The sequence below is a fragment of the Lepidochelys olivacea genome (genome assembly GCF_965140295.1).
Source record: "Lepidochelys olivacea isolate rLepOli2 genome assembly, chromosome: 2".
NCBI lineage: Eukaryota > Metazoa > Chordata > Testudines > Cheloniidae > Lepidochelys > Lepidochelys olivacea.
The window spans coordinates 235,045,002-235,066,524 of NC_140412.1; the positions used below are offsets into that span (position 1 = coordinate 235,045,002).

The 21,523-nt window shown below is 41.0% G+C and overlaps 1 protein-coding gene across 5 annotated transcripts in view; it reads right to left on the bottom strand.

Moving 5' to 3' along the window:
• Nucleotides 1-342: 342 nt before the first annotated feature.
• Nucleotides 343-21,523, bottom strand: part of LOC311516207 (uncharacterized protein C10orf67 homolog, mitochondrial) — a 145,450-nt gene continuing 124,269 nt past the window's right edge. For 3 of the 5 annotated variants that reach the window (XM_084620036.1, XM_084620035.1, XM_084620033.1), the window contains one exon: nucleotides 343-1,321. In XM_084620036.1, the coding sequence (XP_084476162.1) occupies nucleotides 1,257-1,321 (65 nt within the window). In that variant the 3' untranslated portion in view covers nucleotides 343-1,256. Of the gene's footprint in view, nucleotides 1,322-8,504; nucleotides 8,632-18,004; nucleotides 20,586-21,523 lie in introns of those variants that run through there. The other 2 variants (XM_084620037.1, XM_084620034.1) reach the window with 2 other exon arrangements.

The window sequence follows — 21,523 nt, forward strand, 5'->3', positions numbered from 1 at the left end:
TCTTTTACTCATCTACTCAATTATCCACCCAGGGTTAAACATTTCAAGCTCTACAGGACACCGAAAAGGAACATATTTCCTGGGACTTAATACTTCGCAAAACTAGTTATTCATTATCAAAGTTTTGCCCAGCATAAATGATGAACATCGTAACGTTGTTCCTGTAGGAGCAGTTTGATTCAACTTCAAAACAGATAAACGGAAATGAAAATTGTGTACTGAACGCAGTCAATTAATGACACTAGCAAGCATTTCTTAGTTTGCTTTGGGAGTCGTCAAAAGAAATGTATGACGAATAGCTTTTCACAATCGATCAAGCAACACTTTAGGAAATTAGCGCTTTTACATTTATTGGTCAGTATTTTACAACACAATATCAGATATTTATACAAACACCTTAAACACACATCTATGCTACACACACAAATATGCTTGAACTATTGGCTGATAACTTGTAATTTCCCAAACTACCAGTTTATGGTAACTATGGAAATGTTTAAATTTGTATAATTTAAGTCTCTTTTGGATAGCGTTGAAAATAGAGATGTCAATGAATAAGAAAAAAAATATATGACTCAATGGCCCATAAAACATCAATGCCACTAAACTCACTCATGCTACTGGTCTAGGCAGAATCGAAGGGCCAAATCATGCAGTCTTTCTTCTCTCTGTAAGTTTTATTAAAGTCATTGGAGCTACTGACGTAATTACAGGCTTCAAGATCGGGCTCCGTTTATGGTTCAAAAGCTAGCAATCAAAGCCTTGTACTTCCAACCGTTCATGCTTGCTCAGCCTAAGGACAAGCTCTAAATCAAACTATCAGTTAAAGCAAGGTACTTAACATTCACGTGGTGTAATTTAAGGGTTTCTAGACAAGGCTGGTGGTATATTTGATTGAAGTTCACTCTTTACTCAAAACTTTGCTCTTAAAGAAAAAGTAGAACTACGAATCAGGCCATGCATGGAACTAATATGGAACCAAGATGGACATTTCATCGGGTACACGTTCATATCCCCATTCTGATAATCACCCAGAACTTCAAGAAAGGAAAGCGTGCAGGTGGGAGAGTTGCGTCTGTAAATTCCTGTCATTAACTTCAAATATACACTACGTTACTTTAGAGAATCAAAGTATTCACAGCTTCCTAAGGAGGCAACACGCAGAAACATTTCCGGGACCAGAGGAAGACCTCTGGGCATTTATTTCCTCACAATCCTGCTCTCTTTCTCTACCACAGAAGGCACTGCTCCTACCGTCAAGTTAACGTGGACGGAGGTGAAGGAAAAGGAGGACCCCCAACAAATTCTTCATCCCCAGAAACTAAGAGAGAAAAGATATAGAAGACATGAACCATCAGGGCACAAATCATGCAGGAAACATGTCAGAACAAAGTTACCCATGCTGAGGCTCAACCTTGCTCGACTTGTTGCATTATTTCAGATCACTTCCTAAACAGAATGAATGTGTTTGAGAGTTTGTTTTGTGCGTTCCCCTGATACACACTAGGTGACACCAGGAGTTTGGGGTTTCCTGTGAACAGCAGTGTAAAGCATATAGCCTGAAAGACAGTGAAAGTGCCAGCATAACCGAGCCTTCTGCCTGCACACCCATACAGCCTGCTCTGCCCCCAAGTTATGCTGGACACTTGTACTATCTCATACAGCAACGCAGTTAAATGTGCAATACAGCCACCAGTGCCCCCTATTCACTACAAACCTGAAGCTCAGCTTTAACTTTGCCATTCGTTCTCTCCACTAGTTTTAACTAGTTTGGGTCATCGTTATGATCCAAGTCTCTCTTTGGTTTACCACGTAGTAGTAGCCTTGAGCCCTTAGCAATCTGCCAGCCTTTCTACAATAGCCTATAGAGAGCAGGTGAACTTGTAAAACAAAACAGCTTTTGCTTTTCCTATTGTTTTTCGGATTTAGGTTCATTTTATTCTACATTTAATGCTGATTTGCTCTACTTCTCCCATTTCTAATGAGTACATCATGATTTTCTATTTTTAAAGAGCAGCTACTGTTGGATGGGGGGTCAGCACTGGGGGGGGGTTATTATGTAGACATTGCTCACTTCTGAATTGTGGGTCTAGAAGGAGAAGTGCTTAGCCATCACGCCGAGCAGTGATTTTCTGGGCCCAGGCGTCGATGGCGGAGGCAGATTTACATTCGGAGCGATCCAAAGTGGGGATGGGGGTGCGGGGGGTACAGAATACCGTATATCTGGGTCTCCTACTCAGCACTACCGACTAAAGAGCGGGCACTCTCAGTTCAGATGCTAACCTACATGCAAATGTGCTGCAATACAATTTCTGTGCAAAATTGCTATTTGAAATTCAACACTGTTGATCACGTGTAAAGGAAAAGAAACGCCTATGCCATCTCATCAAGTAAGAGCTTATTATGAATTAAAGAAATGCTGCCATTTATCCCATTACGAACGCTTTGTTTTCTGAAAGTTGAAGAAACTCAACGGTCACCCACAGAACCCTGTCTAGGAAACCCAAAAGGTATCAAACATCCCTTTTCATCTGATGAGAGCAGCACATTTCCAACTCTTTGGGGAAGGGAGTGATTTCTGCCAGACTAACGTCCTCCTGAAAGCCACTGGCTAACACAAAAGGACCTGCTTTCCGCGCTTTCTGCACAACCGCCAACACAACACTCCGGAATAACCCCAGCCGCTCAGCCTTGGCATCACTAGAAGACGCTAGGTACACAGAAGATTCAGGTGTCGATTTTTTTCAGAGAGAAGAGAGGGTGTACGCCTTTTCCGGGAACCACCAATGCCGCACAGAGACTTTATACCTTCCCTTTGTGCGCTGGAGATCTACTAGATAGAACTTCAGTGTAAACAGAAAGCTACAGACCATACACTCAATATTATACATTTAAAATATGTACATCCCATCTTGTGTTACTTTTGGGAGGTAGATTGTGGGTGTGCGCCGGGGGAAGTAGCTAGTTAAATGGAAACAAATTAAGTACGTAATGAATACATCTATGGACAAGCAATCAAAGCGCAACACACCTAACACGAAAAGGAAGAATGTTCTTATGTTGAACTTTACATAAACTCTCTAGTGCAATGACACAACGATAGTATTTTCCAAAGTGAGGAAAATTTATGCATCACCCAAGATCCTCAAACGGTAGTTGTGACAGTGGCTCCAAAACTATAAACAGAATTTGAAAAAGAATCAGGAAAGATCGTCCCCCAAATATTTGATACCAAACCTGAACACAAGACAATAACTAGGACAATATTAATTAATATCACAATCCAATACAGAATTTCTTCATTTTAAGCCTCTTTTAGATAGTAAAAAATAGGATGTAAATATCCTAAAAAGACTAATGACATTTCACAGGTAATGCAATTTAGAAAGAAACACTTCCATGTTTTCTTTTCCAACAATGTGCATTTTTGTAAACTGGTATAAATTGCAATTCAAAAGCACTGATCTCGCCATCCCCAATCATTTTTTATACTGATCAAATGAATGCAGATACTCCCATTTGGGAGGGGCGACATGACATTTCACTTGGCAGTTCTAAACAGGTCACAGACCTTTCACAGACCCTAAGGCAGTGGGAGGGAGCTCTTTACGAAACCGTGTAACCAAATCAAACCAATGGTTACCCCTTTTCAATACCATTGGAAAGGTTTTCACAATGCCATTCACATAGCAGCAGAGAAACTGAAAGGATGGTCATCCAATGGAAATTTCTTTTCCTTTGTTTAAACTTACAGAGCTTAAAAATACTAGAAAACAATTACATTTTGTAGGACAAAAAGGTAAACAGTACTGTACATACATGCAGACTTGTAGGTTATAGGCCTTGGCGTGGCTAGGTGCTTATATGTATATATGCACACATATGAATTTGTATATGTACATTTATTGGAGATGTTGCTTTGTGTGAAGCCATAGGCACAAAGACACAACATGGCTGCCCTGGAGATGACCTATTGCTTTCAAGTTGCTTGAACACATCAGAATTTCTATTGTTAAGGTTGATTAATTGAAACTGATAAGTTACCATGAATAAAGATTGTTTTTCTGTTTAATGTGGTGGGCCTGATTTGGTAAATGCTTCATTCATGTAGCCTTGCAGTGCAGCATATGGGCAAGATTCATTCAGTATCACAAACATACACAATTTATTATGCTTGTATGGTCACAACCAAAAGGTCTTTCTATTTTAATGACAAAGTTTGAATGAAAAATTCTATTTAAAGAGTCACTAACATTAAATGTGATTTTGTAATTTTTTTTTGTTCTTGGCACCCCATGAATTAAAATAATTTGAAAAGTATAGTTGTTAGATTCAGTAAAACAAATACATGTGCTAACAGCATTTCAGAGATCTTTAAAAGTAAGCAAACAGTTTATCTAAAATGTTTGTAGACCTATATGAAGACAGGACGTTATGGTCTGGTGCCATCTTGTGTCACATACCACTGATAAAGTTATCACTATAATGTTTCAATGAGATACTGTCAATATTGGTCTGAGTTCCACATTCCCATGGTTTATATTGGAAGAGGCACAGAGACTATTTAGTGAATAAACAAGCCAACTTTCCAACCTTGTCCTTTTCATGAGTAAAATTAGCCGCCACAGTTCCATAAATCTTTCAGCCTCAATGCTGTCAAGAATATGTCATGTCCTACTCACATTTTGCAGTAATTTTATTAGAACATTTACAAATTAAGCTAAGTGTCTAACGTATATTTGCATTAGTACAGCAGAAACACATTACATCATAAAATAGAACATCAAACAATCATTTATGGCAAACCTATTGTTTCCCTGCTTTTGTGTGTCCTGATACACAGAATATTTAAAAATATTTCCAAACAGCAATGGCTTTTTTTTTTTTTTTAACCACACACACACACACACACACCCTCTCCCCACCCCCTGATATCTGGTATGGTGATCTCCCACTGACTTCAATAGGGCCAGGATTTCATCCATAGGGTGAAAAGAGAAAGAAACCTCCCTCAAGCTCCCTTCTGAGGTACCCTTGGGGAAGAGTCTCCAATAGGAGACGAGTCAGCAAAATCTGCTACTACAACTCCTTTCCTGAAGCCCGGGACGTGTTGGAGCAGGGCAGGGGGAGTGGCCGGAGTGTGATGCGCTTTGGCAATAGCCAGCTGGTCACTACAAGACCCCACCACACCCACCAACTGATGGCGTTTACTGCATCCCCCAGGCTGCTCTATCCTGTGCCTAGGGAGCATGACCAGGGACTTGGAGAGCTATAACTGACTTCTTGATAGCCCCATCTCACTGCTGCATCCAGTACTATTTGGATGCAGCAGAGAACTTGGTCCACAGTCTTCAAGCTGAGTCTCTTATGGTTGTGACAATTAATTATTTCTGTACTTGGGCCTAGGGGCTGATCTGGAGTGTGGTGTGCCTTCAATGCTAACTAAAGACAATGGGAACGGAGGATGTTCAGCACCTAGCCCGGTCAAGACTTATAAACACTTATAAAAGACAAACTTGGTGCTCTTCTGTGCACCGTACAGGTAGCAACACAACTCTCAGACAGGAATTGGACATTTTGAGCACAAGGGGCCAAAGTGATCCCTGCTGTTATTCTACTGGAGTGCTATCAGGAATTCCTTTGGCTGTAGATGTGTAACCAAATAGAGTGCCCGCTCCAAGATATATGCAAGTTCATTACATTAGATTGGTGATCTGTAGATGATCAACTTTTGTTATAACTTGTATATCTTTAATACTCAAACCTATGGGGCGCGGTACCCATGACTGAGCCCGTTTTAAAACCACTACCAATCAATTAAAAGCTCCCTTCTGCTCTTGCTATGTCCAAGTTAAACTCAGAGCCTGTCTGAAAAGGAAGACTGTTTTCCTTCTGGGACAAATAGTCCTTAGTCAGAAACAGGACCTAATGCCACTGGTAATGTAGGGTAATGCAAAGCAGCTTCTGGCACCTTTTCTGACCACAATAACGTTTCCTCTCAGACACTCTAGATTCCATAGTCATATTGTTCCTTTGTCACATATTTTGTTTAGTTCTTTTAATTAAGTCAAGTATCCTACCCTATAGTACTGGATGATATGGAAAAAAGGTCCCTGCTCAACTCTATGGAAAGGAAATTAAGTTTCTTTTATTTAAGCTAAATCCTATAGATTTATTTTAAATGTTGTCTGTACAGGTTTTATTTTTCAGAAATCTACATCTGTCTAGGTTTCCCAGTGCTGTAGCATCTGTACCACTTTGTCCAGCTGCAGGGTGATACGGATGATATCAAGACATTAGCTGCAAATGTTCTTGGAATCTTTTTTAGTCAATAGTTCCCAGTGAATCATTCTATAATGAAAACATAATTTGTTTTATGGAGACTACATTTCGGGTGACAGTGTGTTCAATATCAAGACCAACATGCAATGCACCTTGGTAAAGGGAGGCAATACAGTGCCATTGATAATCAAAAGACGGAGAATATGGCTCTGCCATTGACTTCCTGTGACCATGGGCAAATCACTAAACCTCTCTGCACATTAGTTTCCTTATCTAGGGAATAGGGGTATTACTATTTACTTTCTTTTTAAAGGTAGTATGATATCTATGGATGAAATTGTTGAGTTATATAAGGAATACACATGTGGCACTCACTAGGTGTGTCAGTGGCTCTGAAGCTGGGATACAGTTAATACACCAAAGAATATGCTAACCTATGAGCTGTAGTCCATGAGAACATGGAGCTATCTAACTGTAGGGCAATATATTGCTATCTCTGGCCTTGACTAAATTCTGAGGGGTGGGCAGCCTGATTTATGTTTAGGAATGGAGTCAGCACAGACAGAGTTCACTCTCTGCACATTTGGAACATCACTGCACAACTCCAAAGTTTACCATGGTGCACTGAAAACTGCCAGAAGAACCAACGGGGGAGGGGGGGGTGGCGGGGGGGGGGGAGAGAAGGGAGCACAAAATCAGGAAACAAAGGGTATCTCTTTACATGAACTGCTCAAGAATGTGTTTATAAATCAGTAAGAGCCAACAGTTGAAGGTGTTCAGCATCTTCAACTGCCAATGGGTTGAATCCAACACTTGTTTAAGTCAATAGGAGAGCTGCCAATCATTGCAGTAGGTGAAGGATCAAGCCCATCAATTTCAATGGGAGTTCAGAGCACTCAAAAAAAATTTCTCAACATGCTAAAGAAGCTCTTACGATCTGATCCTTTCTGTATATGGGAGGAATGTTGGTACTCAAGCAACAGTCATGCAGCTGCTGAGGCCAATGGGAGTTTTAATCCAGTATTTTTAAAGTTTCCTATAAAAAACCCACTAAAACTACCTACAGTTTTTGGCAATTATTACAATATTAAAAGGGACATTAACAAGCACAATAAGATAGGTGTAGGAAAGAGTGCCAGGGTTGGAGTCTGTTTTCAAAGTTCATGTAATTTTCTATGCCCCCCCCCCCAGGGAAAACAAAACCAAACCCAAAACAAAAAACAAAGACTTTTTTTAAAAAAAAAACCAAAATCAGTTCCAGGAATGCAACATTTACTGGAGACCTTCAACAGCAAACCAGTATATCTGGTTTTAATTCAGCACATAAGGGTTTGATCCTGCTTCTATTAACATTAATGGGAGTTTTCCCACTGACTATAGTAGAAGTCTCTTAATTAGATAAGAAACTTTATTTGGTTTGTGCATCTAAGGCATTATAAATTAGTGAAATATGGATTTTGAATTTATGAAAAAATTCTTTGACAGTGTCCTTTCAAGCACTTTTAGACTGACCTCTTAACCTCCTCTTCCTGGATTGACAGAGTAATTTGAAACAAACAAACAATGTAATCTATCAGAATAATTTGTGTTACCTCTGTGCATCAGATATTTATGTTTGAGCTTTCTCTTACTGACAACCCACGTAAAGAGTCACTGTTACTTTGCATTTTTATCTCTGAGATTCGTGTCTTTTCTACTCATTAAGAATGTGTCTAGAGATTACAAAGTCAATAGTACCCACATACTGGACTGTGAGAAAAGTCTTCTAGAGTACATAAAATCAACTGCAGTGCGTGTCATACAATAGAAGGCTTAGATGTTCTTAGCTACCCAAATTTATCACTGTTACATAGAAACAGAATAAAAATTGTTGCAAATTTTTCATTCTAAAAAACATATTACACCTGTTTATACCAATTTAAAAAACATTGGAAGGTACACATTCATCCTTTGACTATACTAACTACTTCTTATATCACAGGCTTATTTATCAATTCCCTTTATACATAATTTCTGTATCTTACAGTATATTTACCAGTTTTGAAACACATTTTTTTCCCCCAATGCATCGGTTTCTTTTGGCTGAAAGCATATTATTGTTCAGAATAAATCATCAACATCTTACCTTTAGATTAAAATATTCCATTAAACATCAGTGTTTCAGAAAAGTCAAGATACTGATCTAACTGAAGCGCTAGTTATGAAACCAAGTACAATGCAGTGGAAGAGGTCACAATAATGTCACAATTATCTTGATGGATCATCCTCATTCCTCAAAGATGAGAACTGAGGCTTGGTTTACACTGCAAAGTTTTGGCGGCACAGGTATGTTGGCAAAGAGGGTGTGACCTTTTTTTGAAAAAAAAAAAAGGTCACACCCCCTTTGCTGACATAACTATGATGGCCAACCCCTTGTGGATGCAACTAAACCAACAAAAGAGTGCTTTTGCTGGTATAGCTAATGCTTTTCAGAGAGGTGGTTTAGCTATTCTGGGACAACTCTTTTTGCCAACTTACGCTGCATCTCCACTAGGAGGCTTTGCTGGCACAGATATACCGGCAGAGGCCCTGTAGTACAGATAAACCCTAATTTATTCTTTATGGGCCCCGATTAAAACTCATTGAAGTCTATGGAGACTTATTTTTATTTAAATCTTTGGATCAGGCCCTATGGACCTTGGTCATGCTGAGCAGTACTAAAAATGGAACTATTTGCATAAGTAAATAGAACTCTGAGAGTAAGATTGCAGAACAGGATCCCCATTTGAGTAGACACGCTTGGGGATTTAGGATGTTCGTTTGTGAAATATTGTCTTCATTTTTAAAAATTATAACATTTATAAAATATAATCTTTGTTAAACATTGAAACCTTTACCCTCTTTCTCTGTGTTATATTTCCTGTATGCTCCCAATGTGTTCAGTTATAAAAGGAAAGAGACTGAAGTTAAAACAAAAACAATCATGCCCAATCTACATGAAAGGGCCTTTAGATATGGGCAGTCCCAAATGTACAGTTAGATAAATATTACAAATATATTTTTTGCTAAGATTTGTTTGAACCACCTTTTTAATTTACTTTCTACAAACATTCTTCTCAGTGATTTATCTGAAAGAGTATTTGCAGAAAGTGAAAATTTCAGAAATATTCATGTGAATATAGGCTCACATAACGTTCATGCTGGAAGAGTTAGCACAGTCATCTTGAAATCTCTATGATTTTACTACTAATTCCACTAATCTAGTCAGGAAACAGAAACACCACCCTGTGAATTAGGTGTCCAGTTGTACAATTCAAATAGTCATAGTAATAGTAAACAAGCTATAGGTTGATATATATTTGCACAAAATATCTGAGAAATTCTAAATAATTTACACATGCTTAAAATAAGTATTTACAGATAACCCTCACACTGAAAAAGGGCTAAAATTGTTAATCATCATCAGTCTTACCTGAATACAATGCTCCCTCTGATCCTTACACTTAAGTCAAATGTATTAGAAGATACTTATTTTTGGGATTTGTTTGATTTTTGCAAAAAGAAAAAAAGATTTATTCTAAATAAATAAGATAAATGGTACCAAGAGATCTAAGTCTTCTGAACTAAGCAAGCCACAGCTCCCTGGAAGATTAACAAAAGGCCACCACTAACTATGAATAATATTGACTGACCATAATTTCTGTTCAGAATTGGCTTTAGAAAATATGTGGTTACAAAACAAAGTAGATTTCTGACTAGGAAAGTGTACTTTGTTGAAAGAATGTGTGAACAGTGCAGAGTGTCCATGGTGCTGAAAGGCTAGAGTTAAATATGGTTTGGAAAGAGGTGGAAAGGGATACAGAACAAGGGCTGGATTGTGCACCATTGGGGTCAATGGAAGCTTTGGCTTTGGGACTTCAATGCAGGATCAGAACCCCAAACACACTTTCACAGATAGAGTAGGGTGAGTTAGGGAACAAACAGGAGTGAATATGTAATTTTATAAGAATGATTCTCTTTCTTCTTGAAGTTCCTTACTCACTGAAAATCAGTTGTTTTAGTGAACCATCCCCTTTAGAACGTTCTGCATATTGTTCTGAAAGTATAATTGGAAAGAAAAAGAAAGGTATTTCATACAATAATGCATAACAAGTTTGTGCGTGCTATTGGAAAGTATCCAATTATCTATGATAAAAGGACAGTTAAGGGCTTGTCCACACAGAGACTTCTTAGTGTGTGGCAAGGTAGAGTGTAAAACTACTGTGTACTAGATTGGCCTGCACTGAGTCACCATGTGGACTGTGCTACCATGCACTAAAAGTTCCATAGCACACTCCAAAACTTTTAGTACACAGTAGCAGGGTTCACATGTGACTTAGTGTGCTGTAGATTTACACCCCAGCTTGTCACCCATTTAGTCTGTGTGGACAAGCCCTAAGCTTTGGACATAGTTGGAGTTTCTCAAAGATGCCTGGGTTTAACACCTTCTTTTATTTTGATGAAGCAATTCATTTTCATAACAGTAACATGAAATGTCAGACAGGATATTTCTAGTTGATAGCTGGCCTTAGGGACATTTAAAGTTAATGTCTTATGCCTGATGCTTTGCAGCTGAAACATGATTTAATTGTTCTGAAATTCTCCACCTGCTTGATTGCTTAATTTCTCATTTGCTATACATGGTGTTATATGGTGCCTTTCAGCAGACTGTAAAGTATATACAAATGGATAACCTCACCCCAAATTTAAATACAGCTACCTCCAGAGTGCAGTGGAACTTAACAGCTATAACAGTTGTGGCAAGGCACCCCTTCTGCCTTGCCGGGCTAAGTGCTCCCTCCTCTGGCAGGGACAGGGCCTGGGGTAAATCAGCCCCCACTCTGGAGCATCTGTCTTCTCTCTTTGGGGTTTGTTTCTCAGAGCCTTTCCGGTAGGCCTCAGGGCAGGCCTGAGGAGTGCTCCTCTGCCAAACAAAGGGGAACAAGTCTATAAAGCACCAAAACAAAAGGGGAATCCCTTTCCCTGGGGCAAGTGTTGTCTTCTCGCTGGCCCCTGGGGCATCAGCTCTTCCCCTACACAGGCACTGGGTTTTGGGCATCTCCCCTATGGGGAGGACCGCAGTCTCTCATGCTGGAAAAAGAAAAGGAGTACTTGTGGCACCTTTAAATTTTAGTCTCTAAGGTGCCACAAGTACTCCTTTTCTTTTTGCGAATACAGACTAACACGGCTGCTACTCTGAAACCTATCTCTCTGCTGCCTCTAGCCTTGAAGCAATTTGTCTTCCCACCCATCTGTCTCACCAAGAGAGATTTTAACAGGTTTCAGGCAGCCCTTAATTGGACTCAGGCATCCCTAATTGACCTGAAGTAACCCATTGCCAGCTTGTAGGAAAAAGGGCCTTTAGCATTCTAGGGCCAACATACCTGTTTTCCCAGACCCTCTTGCAGCCACCTGGCCTGACTTTGTCACACAGTGCATAGCAACAGAACAAAATAGTGGACAGAAGTGCAAATACTGTATCTAATTGAAAAAAAAAAAAAGGGGGGGGGGAATTTAGGTAGGCAGGCGGCTACCTGAGCAGGAATTTGTCTAGAGCAGTGGTTCTCAACCAGGAGTATGTGTACCTCTGGTGGGTACACAGAGGTCTTCCAAGGGGTACATCAACTCTTCTAGATATTGCCTAGTTAACAGGCTACATTAAAAGCACTAGTGAAGTCAGTAAAAATTAAAATTTCATCCAGACAATGACTTGTTTATACTGCTCTATATACTACACACTGAAAAGTAAGTAGAATATTTATATTCCAATTGATTATATGGGAAAAATTAGAAAGGAAGCAATTATTCAGTAATAGTGTGCTGGGACACTTGTCTTTTTATGTCTGATTTTGTAAGCAAGTAGTTTAAGTGAGGTGAAACTTGGGGGTACACAAGACAAATCAGACTCCTGAAAGGAGTACAGTAGTCTGGAAAGATTGAGAATCACTGGTCTAGAGCACCAGGGTTAACACCCATATTTATCAATAATCTGATTGTGTTATGCAGGAAGTCAGACTAGATGATAATTGTCCCTTCTGGACTTAATTTATTAAGCTATGAAAGCAAAGCATTACAAAGCTTTGATTTTAAAATCAAAATTACTTTCATATGCAAGTAATGCAAGGCAGTACTTAATTATGTTGCAAATACTACTGTATGCTTAGGTGGATGTCTACTTTGCATGGGCAGAGACAACTGGGGACTTGTGGGTACTTTAGTCCTTCCCCCCCACCCTACCCCACCAAAAAAAATCAGATATTGCATTAACAAATAAAGGAAAGACTGAATCTTGAACAGGAGCTCAATTGTCTCACATTATCAAGAGGAGACAAATTTAGTCATGATAAAAAACTACTCAATAAAGCATTACTTTTTTTAAACAGAAGTAAAAAGAATGCCTTGCATAACTGAAAAAGTTCCAGACAATGATCTTTACTCTAGGCTTCTTGAAATTAATTCTTCTGCAGTTATTGAAAGCTATAAGTCAGTAGTTTTCTCCTTGTATACAGGTAAAATCATACACCAGTTGAGCTATGAGTCTTACACTGGGGATCAAAGCAGTGTTTTAATACTAAGTAGAGCACTGAAACTATTCTTACTTAGAACATTTGTAGCTGGTACCACCACAATAATTTTTATCAACTTCACCACTTCTGAAAACAGCTAATGTTTGGCTTGGCTGGGTGAACAGATATATTTCTGAACTGACTTCAACAATCCCTCTGGAAGATGAAAGCTTATTTGAAACAGATGAAGCTGAATAATCCAGTCAATCCTGGCTGATTTCAGAACCACATCAAGACATGCTTCAGGGATCTCACATTTCTGTCATATTTGGCCAGGTTGTGAGAACTTCAAGATTTTGAATGATTTTGTAGCCTGTTTGAGTTTTGATTGAATTCTAGACAATGTAAAAAAAAATCAGTTACTTCAAAGCAGAAGTACTCATAAAATTCCTTTACTGAATTTGGGTAGCTGGGTTCACCTGTCTCTATTTACATTTTCTTGGTAATTTTTCTCTTCCTTGAAAGCTCAGGCATTCTGGACTTTCTCCAAATTAAAACTTTTCTGGGGGATTTGCTCCCAGAATAAATTATCACTTTCTTCTGATCTGATGGACTAAAGTGAATTAGTCATTTTCATATAAGACTGTCCTTCTGTTGCTGAAAAGTCCAACCCTTGCAGAGTTTTGGTCAGATTGTCTACCATGTTTAGGACTTTTTGTCATAGTTCAATACCAAAAAGGAAGTTAAACTGCTCTGTTTGAGCTACTGTGCCACCAATTCAAACTCTTATTTCAGGATCTTTTGTTGCATCCTTCACAACTTCTCAAGTTGTACAAGGTAAGGTAGTTCTTCGAAATTGTAACCAATACTGCTTCTTGGAGAGTCCATCTTGTTGGACAGAGGACACTGATACCTGGTGATGTACTTATTTGGGTAATTACAAAAAAACCTGCTAAATTAATTTTAAAAACAGTTACAAGAGTATCTTAGAATAGTATTATTTTCAATAGCATCCTGTTATACCAAATTCAAAGCATACCCATTCCAATGAGTAGACATAATTTGTGGTTCCTCGTGTTGCCATCTGATTGTTACACCTGATACTAAGAGAGAAGGGATCAAAAGTCCTTATGCAGAGGGGGAGGGGTGACATGAAAAACTTTATTCACCAAACACATTAAAAACTACTACAAATGTTATAATATTACCATATTTACACACAGAGAGATGAGTGAAATAAAATGAAACCACCTTAACCATGAATCACTAAAGCATCATCATCACCACTAAGTTCACTCTAATATTGTTAACACATCAAATCAACCAAAAGTTATCCAGGTTACAAGTAATTTATAAAAGGTGTAATTGATCTGCAGCTGGGCCACAATCCGCATGTGGAACAGCCCTAGCACATCACCGTCTTCTACCCTGGCTATTCAGTTCTAGAGAGGTTTTAGAATGGCCAATTTTTGCCTGACCCAGAAAAAAGTTAGCCAGGAATGAAACCTGCTGAATGTGAGCACTGTATCTCGCTCCCAGAACAAAGAGAAGAAAACCATTCCCAGACCGTTGAAAAGCTGCTGAAAAACAAAAACGAGAGGAATCAAATGGGGGCAATGAAGGAAAAAATGAAACACCATGTCTGAGGCTAAACAGAAAGTGCACTGCACAGACACATTAGGACTGATATAGTCACAAAATGTTTGGTTGCTATGATGCTGTGCAGGACCCTCCAATGCAAGTCACCAGAACACTTAGAATGAGGAAGCTTCTACAGCATCCTTCAAGCTGAGGACATAAAGTCACCCAGGGACAGAGCCATCCTCTGGGTTGTATCAGGGAGATCAGAGAGGGTGGCATAATGCCACACATACCACAGAGCTGCTTCGTGATCATGGCTACAAAAACATTTACCAGACCCTTCCAGGACAAGAATCTCATCCACAGAAGAGAAGAAAACCAGTGAGGGGAACAGAGGGTTCCCCCACTTGAAGGACAGTTCCTGCAAAAACTTTCTGCAAATGCTGAGTAGCCCGTTTAAGGAGTGCCACATGGAATTCAGCAAGAACCTTATCCAAAAAACACACAGACTGGTTTCTGGTCTGAGCAGCAAAAGCTGCTGCTGATTTCCAGTGTGACAAACAAGGAACAATCAGGTGGGGCAGCTTGTCAGTCCAGCCTGAGTAAAGGCAGAAAACAGGCTCCTGGCAGAAAGACCTTCAGAAAATAAAAATGGGCTGAAAAACAGTGTCTCTTAAGACCACAGGCTAAAAATGCCTGGTCAGGCTGGGCACTGCAGAGAAGTCACCAGGCATTAAAAAGGCCATTACAGAATGGAGGCAAATCTAAACTTTGTAATCAACCAGATGCCAACAAGAAAATGTGAAGGTCAAAGCCCATCCCCCAACATGATGGAGGACAGAGAGGGCAAGGGTCTTCCAGGCCAGCAGGGAGTCAGAGTACAGCAACAGTTGAACAGACTGGATGCAAAAGGCCGCCACCCTCCTGACCAGGCCAATAAGCCCCAGCCACCTTCATCTAATGGCAACAGCAGCAAAGCAGGGTGCAACCAGTGGTAACGGTTTAATCAAAAAAAATTTTTTTTTGGTGGATGTGCTGAATCTGGTCCTGGAGGCCCGGAGGAGGATCCAGACACACCAGCTGGTGCTACAACACTGAGGCCACATGTTGCTAGCAATCAAAACCCATCTGTCATAAATATAAAGGGAAGGGTAAACCCCTTTGAAATCCCTCCTGGCCAGGGGAAAGCTCCTCTCACCTGTAAAGGGTTAAGAAGCTAAAGGTAACCTCGCTGGCACCTGACCAAAATGACCAATGAGGAGACAAGATACTTTCAAAAGCTGGGAGGAGGGAGAGAAACAAAGGGTCTGTGTGTCTGTCTATATGCTGGTCTTTGTGGGGGATAGACCAGGAATGGAGTCTTAGAACTTTTAGTAAGTAATCTAGCTAGGTATGTGTTAGATTATGATTTCTTTAAATGGCTGAGAAAAGAATTGTGCTGAATAGAATAACTATTTCTGTCTGTGTATCTTTTTTGTAACTTAAGGTTTTGCCTAGAGGGGTTCTCTATGTTTTTTAATCTAATTACCCTGCAAGATATCTACCATCCTGATTTTACAGGGGGGATTTCTTCATTTCTATTTACTTCTATTTTTATTAAAAGTCTTCTTGTAAAACACTGAATGCTTTTTCATTGTTCTCAGATCCAAGGGTTTGGGTCTGTGGTCACCTATGCAAATTGGTGAGGCTTTTTATCCAACATTTCCCAGGAAAGGGGGGGTGCAAGTGTTGGGAGGATTGTTCATTGTTCTTAAGATCCAAGGGTCTGGGTCTGTAGTCACCTAGGCAAATTGGTGAGGCTTTTTATCCAACATTTCCCAGGAAAGGGGGGGTGCAAGTGTTGGGAGGATTGTTCATTGTTCTTAAGATCCAAGGGTCTGGGTCTGTAGTCACCTAGGCAAATTGGTGAGGCTTTTTACCAAACCTTGTCCAGGAAGTGGGGTGCAAGGTTTTGGGAAGTATTTTGGGGGGAAGGACGCGTCCAAACAGCTCTTCCCCAGTAACCAGTATTAGTTTGGTGGTGGTAGCGGCCAGTCCAAGGACAACGGGTGGAATATTTTGTACCTTGGGGAAGTTTTGACCTAAGCTGGTAAAGATAAGCTTAGGAGGTTTTTCATGCAGGTCCCCACATCTGTACCCTAGAGTTCAGAGTGGGGGAGGAACCTTGACACCATCCCTGAAAAGATCATCCAAAAAGGAGCCAGTGCCATCTCTGCAGGCAGCCCTGCACGCTCTCTTCAGTCCCCGTACAGTTCCTTAACTTGTATTGTTCAGATACGAAAAATAGCCCTACCTCCTTAATTCCAGAGGTGCCGCACCGTAATTGTTGAGGCACCAAGGGGCGTGCGGCACCGCAAAGGGCCCAATAAGATCTAATTATTCTTAGCCTAGTTAATTCGGGCAGAGGATACTTGTTCATATAGTTGTAAACAGACACAAAGTGCCCACACTTCACCTTCAGTCATGACAAAAACTGAGATTTCATCAGCATAGGTTGACAGACAACCTGGGAATGTGTCTGGCTCTCCTGGCCCAGGTAAGCCAGTCAAATAGCTTTTTAAACAAGCACAGGAATGGCTCCAGACTCAGGGCATATAACATCCCAGACAAAGGGCACCCCAACGTATGCCCCTGTGGACTGGGAAGCAGCAGCTAATACCCCCATTAATCTTTAAGAAACTAAAAACGTTATGATACAATAAAGAAATATATGAAGTGCATTGGCCCAATCCCAAAAGCTTCTCACACTTCTAAACGATAACTATGATTAACTCTATCAAAGGCCTTCTTCTGACCCATTTAAATAAGCCCCACATCCAGATTAAAAAGTTTACTAACAGTAAAAACACCACAAATTACGAATAAATTATCAAAAATACAGGAGCTAGAAACAGAATGTTTGATCAGGATGAATCAAAGTGCCCAAACGATCCTTCAGCTGGTTGGCTAAGTCCCTGGATAAAATCTTATAACTGAAGCAGAGAAAGAAAATATGTTTACAATTCTGAAAAATCACAGAGATCTCCTTTTTTGTGCAGCAGGGTAATCACTGCCCAACAGCAGCAAAGGGGTGGCTCTTGCTCCTTGATACACTCCAACATCATTAGAAATAAGTCAGGACCAATAAGATGTCAAATGTTTCTAGTATCGGGGGTAGCCATGTTAGTCTGTATCCACAAAAACAACAAGGAGTTCGGTGGCACCTGTCAAGGTTCCTTCCCCACTCTGAGCTCTAGGTACAGATGTGGGGACCTGCATGAAAACCCCCTAAGCTTATTTTTACCAGCTTAGGTTAAAACATCCCCAAGGTACAAACTATTTTACCTTTTGCCCTTAGGACTTTATTGCTGCCACCACCAAGTGTCTAACAAATATATAACCGGGAAAGAGCCCGCTTGGAAACGTCTTTCCCCCCAAAATCCTCCCCAAACACTACACCCCCTTTCCTGGGGAAGGCTTGATAAAAATCCTCACCAATTTGCATAGGTGAACCCAGACCCAAACCCTTGGATCTTAAGAACAATGAAAAAAGCAATCAGGTTCTTAAAAGAAGAATTTTAATTGAAGAAAAAAAGTAAAAGGATCACCTCTGTAAAATCAGGATGGTAAATACCTTACAGGGTAATCAGATTCAAAACACAGAATCCCTCTAGGCAAAACCTTAAGTTACAAAAAGACACAAAAACAGGAATATCCATTCCATTCAGCACAGCTTATTTTATCAGCCATTTAAACAAAACAGAATCTAACGCATATCTAGCTAGATTACTTACTAAGTTACTTACTTACTAGTTCTGCTGTTTCTCTTTGAAGTCCATTTCTGAAGTTTTTTTGTTCAAGTATAGCTACTTTTAAATCTGTTACAGAATGTCCAGGAAGATTGAAGTGTTCTCCTACTGGCTTTTGTATGTTACCGTTCCTGATGTCCAATTTGTGTCCATTTATTCTTTTACGTAGGGACTGTCTGGTTTGGCCAATGTACATGGCAGAGGGGCATTGCTGGCACATGATGGCATACGTAACATTAGTAGACATGCAGGTAAATGAGCCTCTGATGGTGTGGCTGATGTGGTTGGGGCCTCTGATGGTGTCACTAGAGTAGATATGGGGACAGAGTAGGCAACGAGGTTGCTACAGGGATTGGTTCCTGAGTTAGTGTTTCTGTGGTGTGGTGTGTAGTTGTGGGCGAGTATTGGTTTCAGGTTGTGGGGCTGTCTGTAAGCGAGGACTAGCCTGCCTCCCAAGGTCTGTGAGAGTGAGGGATTATTTTCCAGGATAGGTTGTAGATAGTTGATAATGTGCTAGAGAGGTTTTAGCTGGGGGCTGTATGCGATTGCCCCTGATGTTCTGTTATTTTCCTTGTTGGGCCTGTCCTACAGTAGGTGACTTCTGGGTACCCATCTCACTCTGTCAATCTGTTTCCTCACTTCCCCAGGTGGGTATTGTAGTTTTAAAAATGCTTGATAAAGATTTTGTAGGTGTGTGTCTCAGTCTGAGGGATTGGAGCAAATTTGGTTGTATCTTAGGCCTTGGCAGTAGACAATGGATCATGTGAGGTGTCCTGGATGGAAGCTGAAGGCATGGAGGTAAGTATAGCGGTCATTAGGGTTCCGGTATAGGGTGGTGTTTATGTGACCATCCCTTATTTGCATTGTAGTGTCCAGAAAGTGTATCTCTTGTGCGGACTGGTCCAGGCTGAGGTTGATGGTGGGGTGGAAATTGTTGAAATCCAGGTGGAATTCTTCAAGGGCCTCCTTCTTGTGGGTCCATATGATGATGTCGTCATCCACGTAGTGCAAGTAGAGGATGGGGGCTAGGGAATGAGAGCTGAGGAAGTGTTGTTCTAAGTGAGCCATAAAAATGTTGGCATACTGTGGGGCCATGCGGGTACCCATAGCAGTGCCACTGACTTGAAGGTATAAGTTGTCCCCAAATCTGAAATGGGGGTGGGTGAGGACAAAGTCACAAAGCTCAGCCACCAGGTGTGCCGTGGCCTCATCTTATAGTCCATCCTCATGTGGAATATTGGTGTAAAGAGCTTCTACATCCATGGTGGCCAGGATGGTGTTTTCAGGAAGATCATCGATGGATTGTAGCTTTTTCAGGAACTTGGTGGTGTCTCGAAGATCACTGGGAGTGCTGGTAGCATAGGATCTGAGGAGAGTCCAAATAGTCAGATAATCCTGTTGTAAGAGTGCTTATGCCTGAGATGATGGGGCATCCAGGTTTATGGAATGTTTGTAGAATTCAGATGGCAGCCCATCAGTACAGGGGGCATTGCCCATAGAGAGCTGCTGGACTGCAACAGAGCTCCTGTAATGACAGCATGGCATCTAGGCACCACTGCACATCACCAGTTAGACAGGGTAAGCCCTAGTGCAGCTCTGCCATTGCCAGCATATCACAGGATTCAGACAAATACACAGTACTGTCAAAAGGAAAGAGCTGCTTTCCAGATCTCAGCTAGCTCAGTCATCAAATAACCATTTGGCAGCTGGAGACAAGAGACCTGCTGACAGTCTGCAGTCTTCTTCTCCAACCCCACAAAAAACCTTGTGGGAGTATCAAGGCCATGCAGCTGGATACAAAGGGCCTGAACCAGGGCATCCTTCACCTTCTCTTCCAGCAAGCATCTCAGGAGTCAGTACTTCTCAGTTGAGTTTGGTGAGTCTGCACTGGGTTCCCCACATGAAGGTCCAAGATATCTCATGCCAGGGCATACATGGCCTGATGCAAGGACCATGTGGTAGCCTGGGTATACCATTGGCAAAACAGTTTGATCTAGACTTTCATGACACACCACCACTCTCTCAATGACTCATAAAGGGGCTTCTTCTGCCGCCAGCCCTCCCAAAGCACAGTGAATATCTGGGTGAAATTCAAGTCCTGTAACAATTTGGTATTAAAGTGCCAATGGGAAGAACAGACAGGAAGAAGGAGACACACACTGACAGACATAATGATGATCAGACAAGTGAGTTGGGAGACATGGAGGACTGAACAAACGTATTCACGCTGGCCTTCATGGTATAAACGCGATCCAATCTAGCCCCTGAGATGTGGCTGGGAGTAGCTTTCAGCCAAAAGTACTGCCTAACAGTGGGTTGGAGAACTTCCAAACATCTACTAGCCCAAACGTCTATAGGAGACTATACAATTCCCTGGATGATTGAGGGTGTAGCTCCTCATGGTTCCTGTCTAAAACAAACATAAAACAGTGAAAATGAAATCCCCTTCCAAGTCAGGTCACAGTCAAACATGGCATGTGCAAGTGTTTGCAAAAAGAAGACACTGTCTTGCTGCAGTGTGGGTGTATACACAGTAAAAAGATTAAAAACAGTGCCAACATGCGTCTCCGCTTTGAGGAGCTGGCCCTGCACAATCTCCTTCACAGAGAGGATCTGTGTCCCCACACCCTGGTAAAAGGAACAGCGATGCCAGCAATGACATTGGAGCCATGGCTCAAGAAAGCTTCCCCTTCTTATTCCTTCAGTTCTCCTGATTATCGGGGTCTGAGCGCATCTCTTGCAAAAGGACATCAGCCCATTTTTGTCTGAGAAATTGAAAGAGTTGTGCCCTTTTATGACCATCCCAGCATCCATTAATATTTGCAGAGCCAAAAGTTGAGCAGCACCACAGAGACTAGAAGGAGAGCGCCAAGGAGCAGAGAAACAACGGAAAGCAGAAGTACTTGAGAAAAAAAAAAGAGCCAATGGGAGGCATGCTTCCTCAAAATACTCAGCAACTTTTTGAGATGGAAATGTTTCCCACGATCACCCAAGGTATCACTTAACACAAGAGTAGCTGAGTGAACAAAGTGCTGTAAGTCAGGAAAACAGGCCTTGACCTCAACTCCCCACTTCCCTTTAGTACTATACAAGAAGTCACTAATCTTCTGCACACTGTAGTCACCCTTCCTATCTAGTGATGGGCTGGGATATCAGGAATCAGTGAGGAGTCAGAGAGAGATCATCATCGTCCACTCCACCTCTCTCAGACTCTGCCAGCTTAGGAGAACATTGAACTGCTTTGTGAATAATGAGAATGTTACACAAGAAGAGAGATTCAGTGGAAGAAGCTGGCATATCTATTTTCCCAACAGTGATAGGCAGCACAGCCCCAGGCTGGGACCTGTT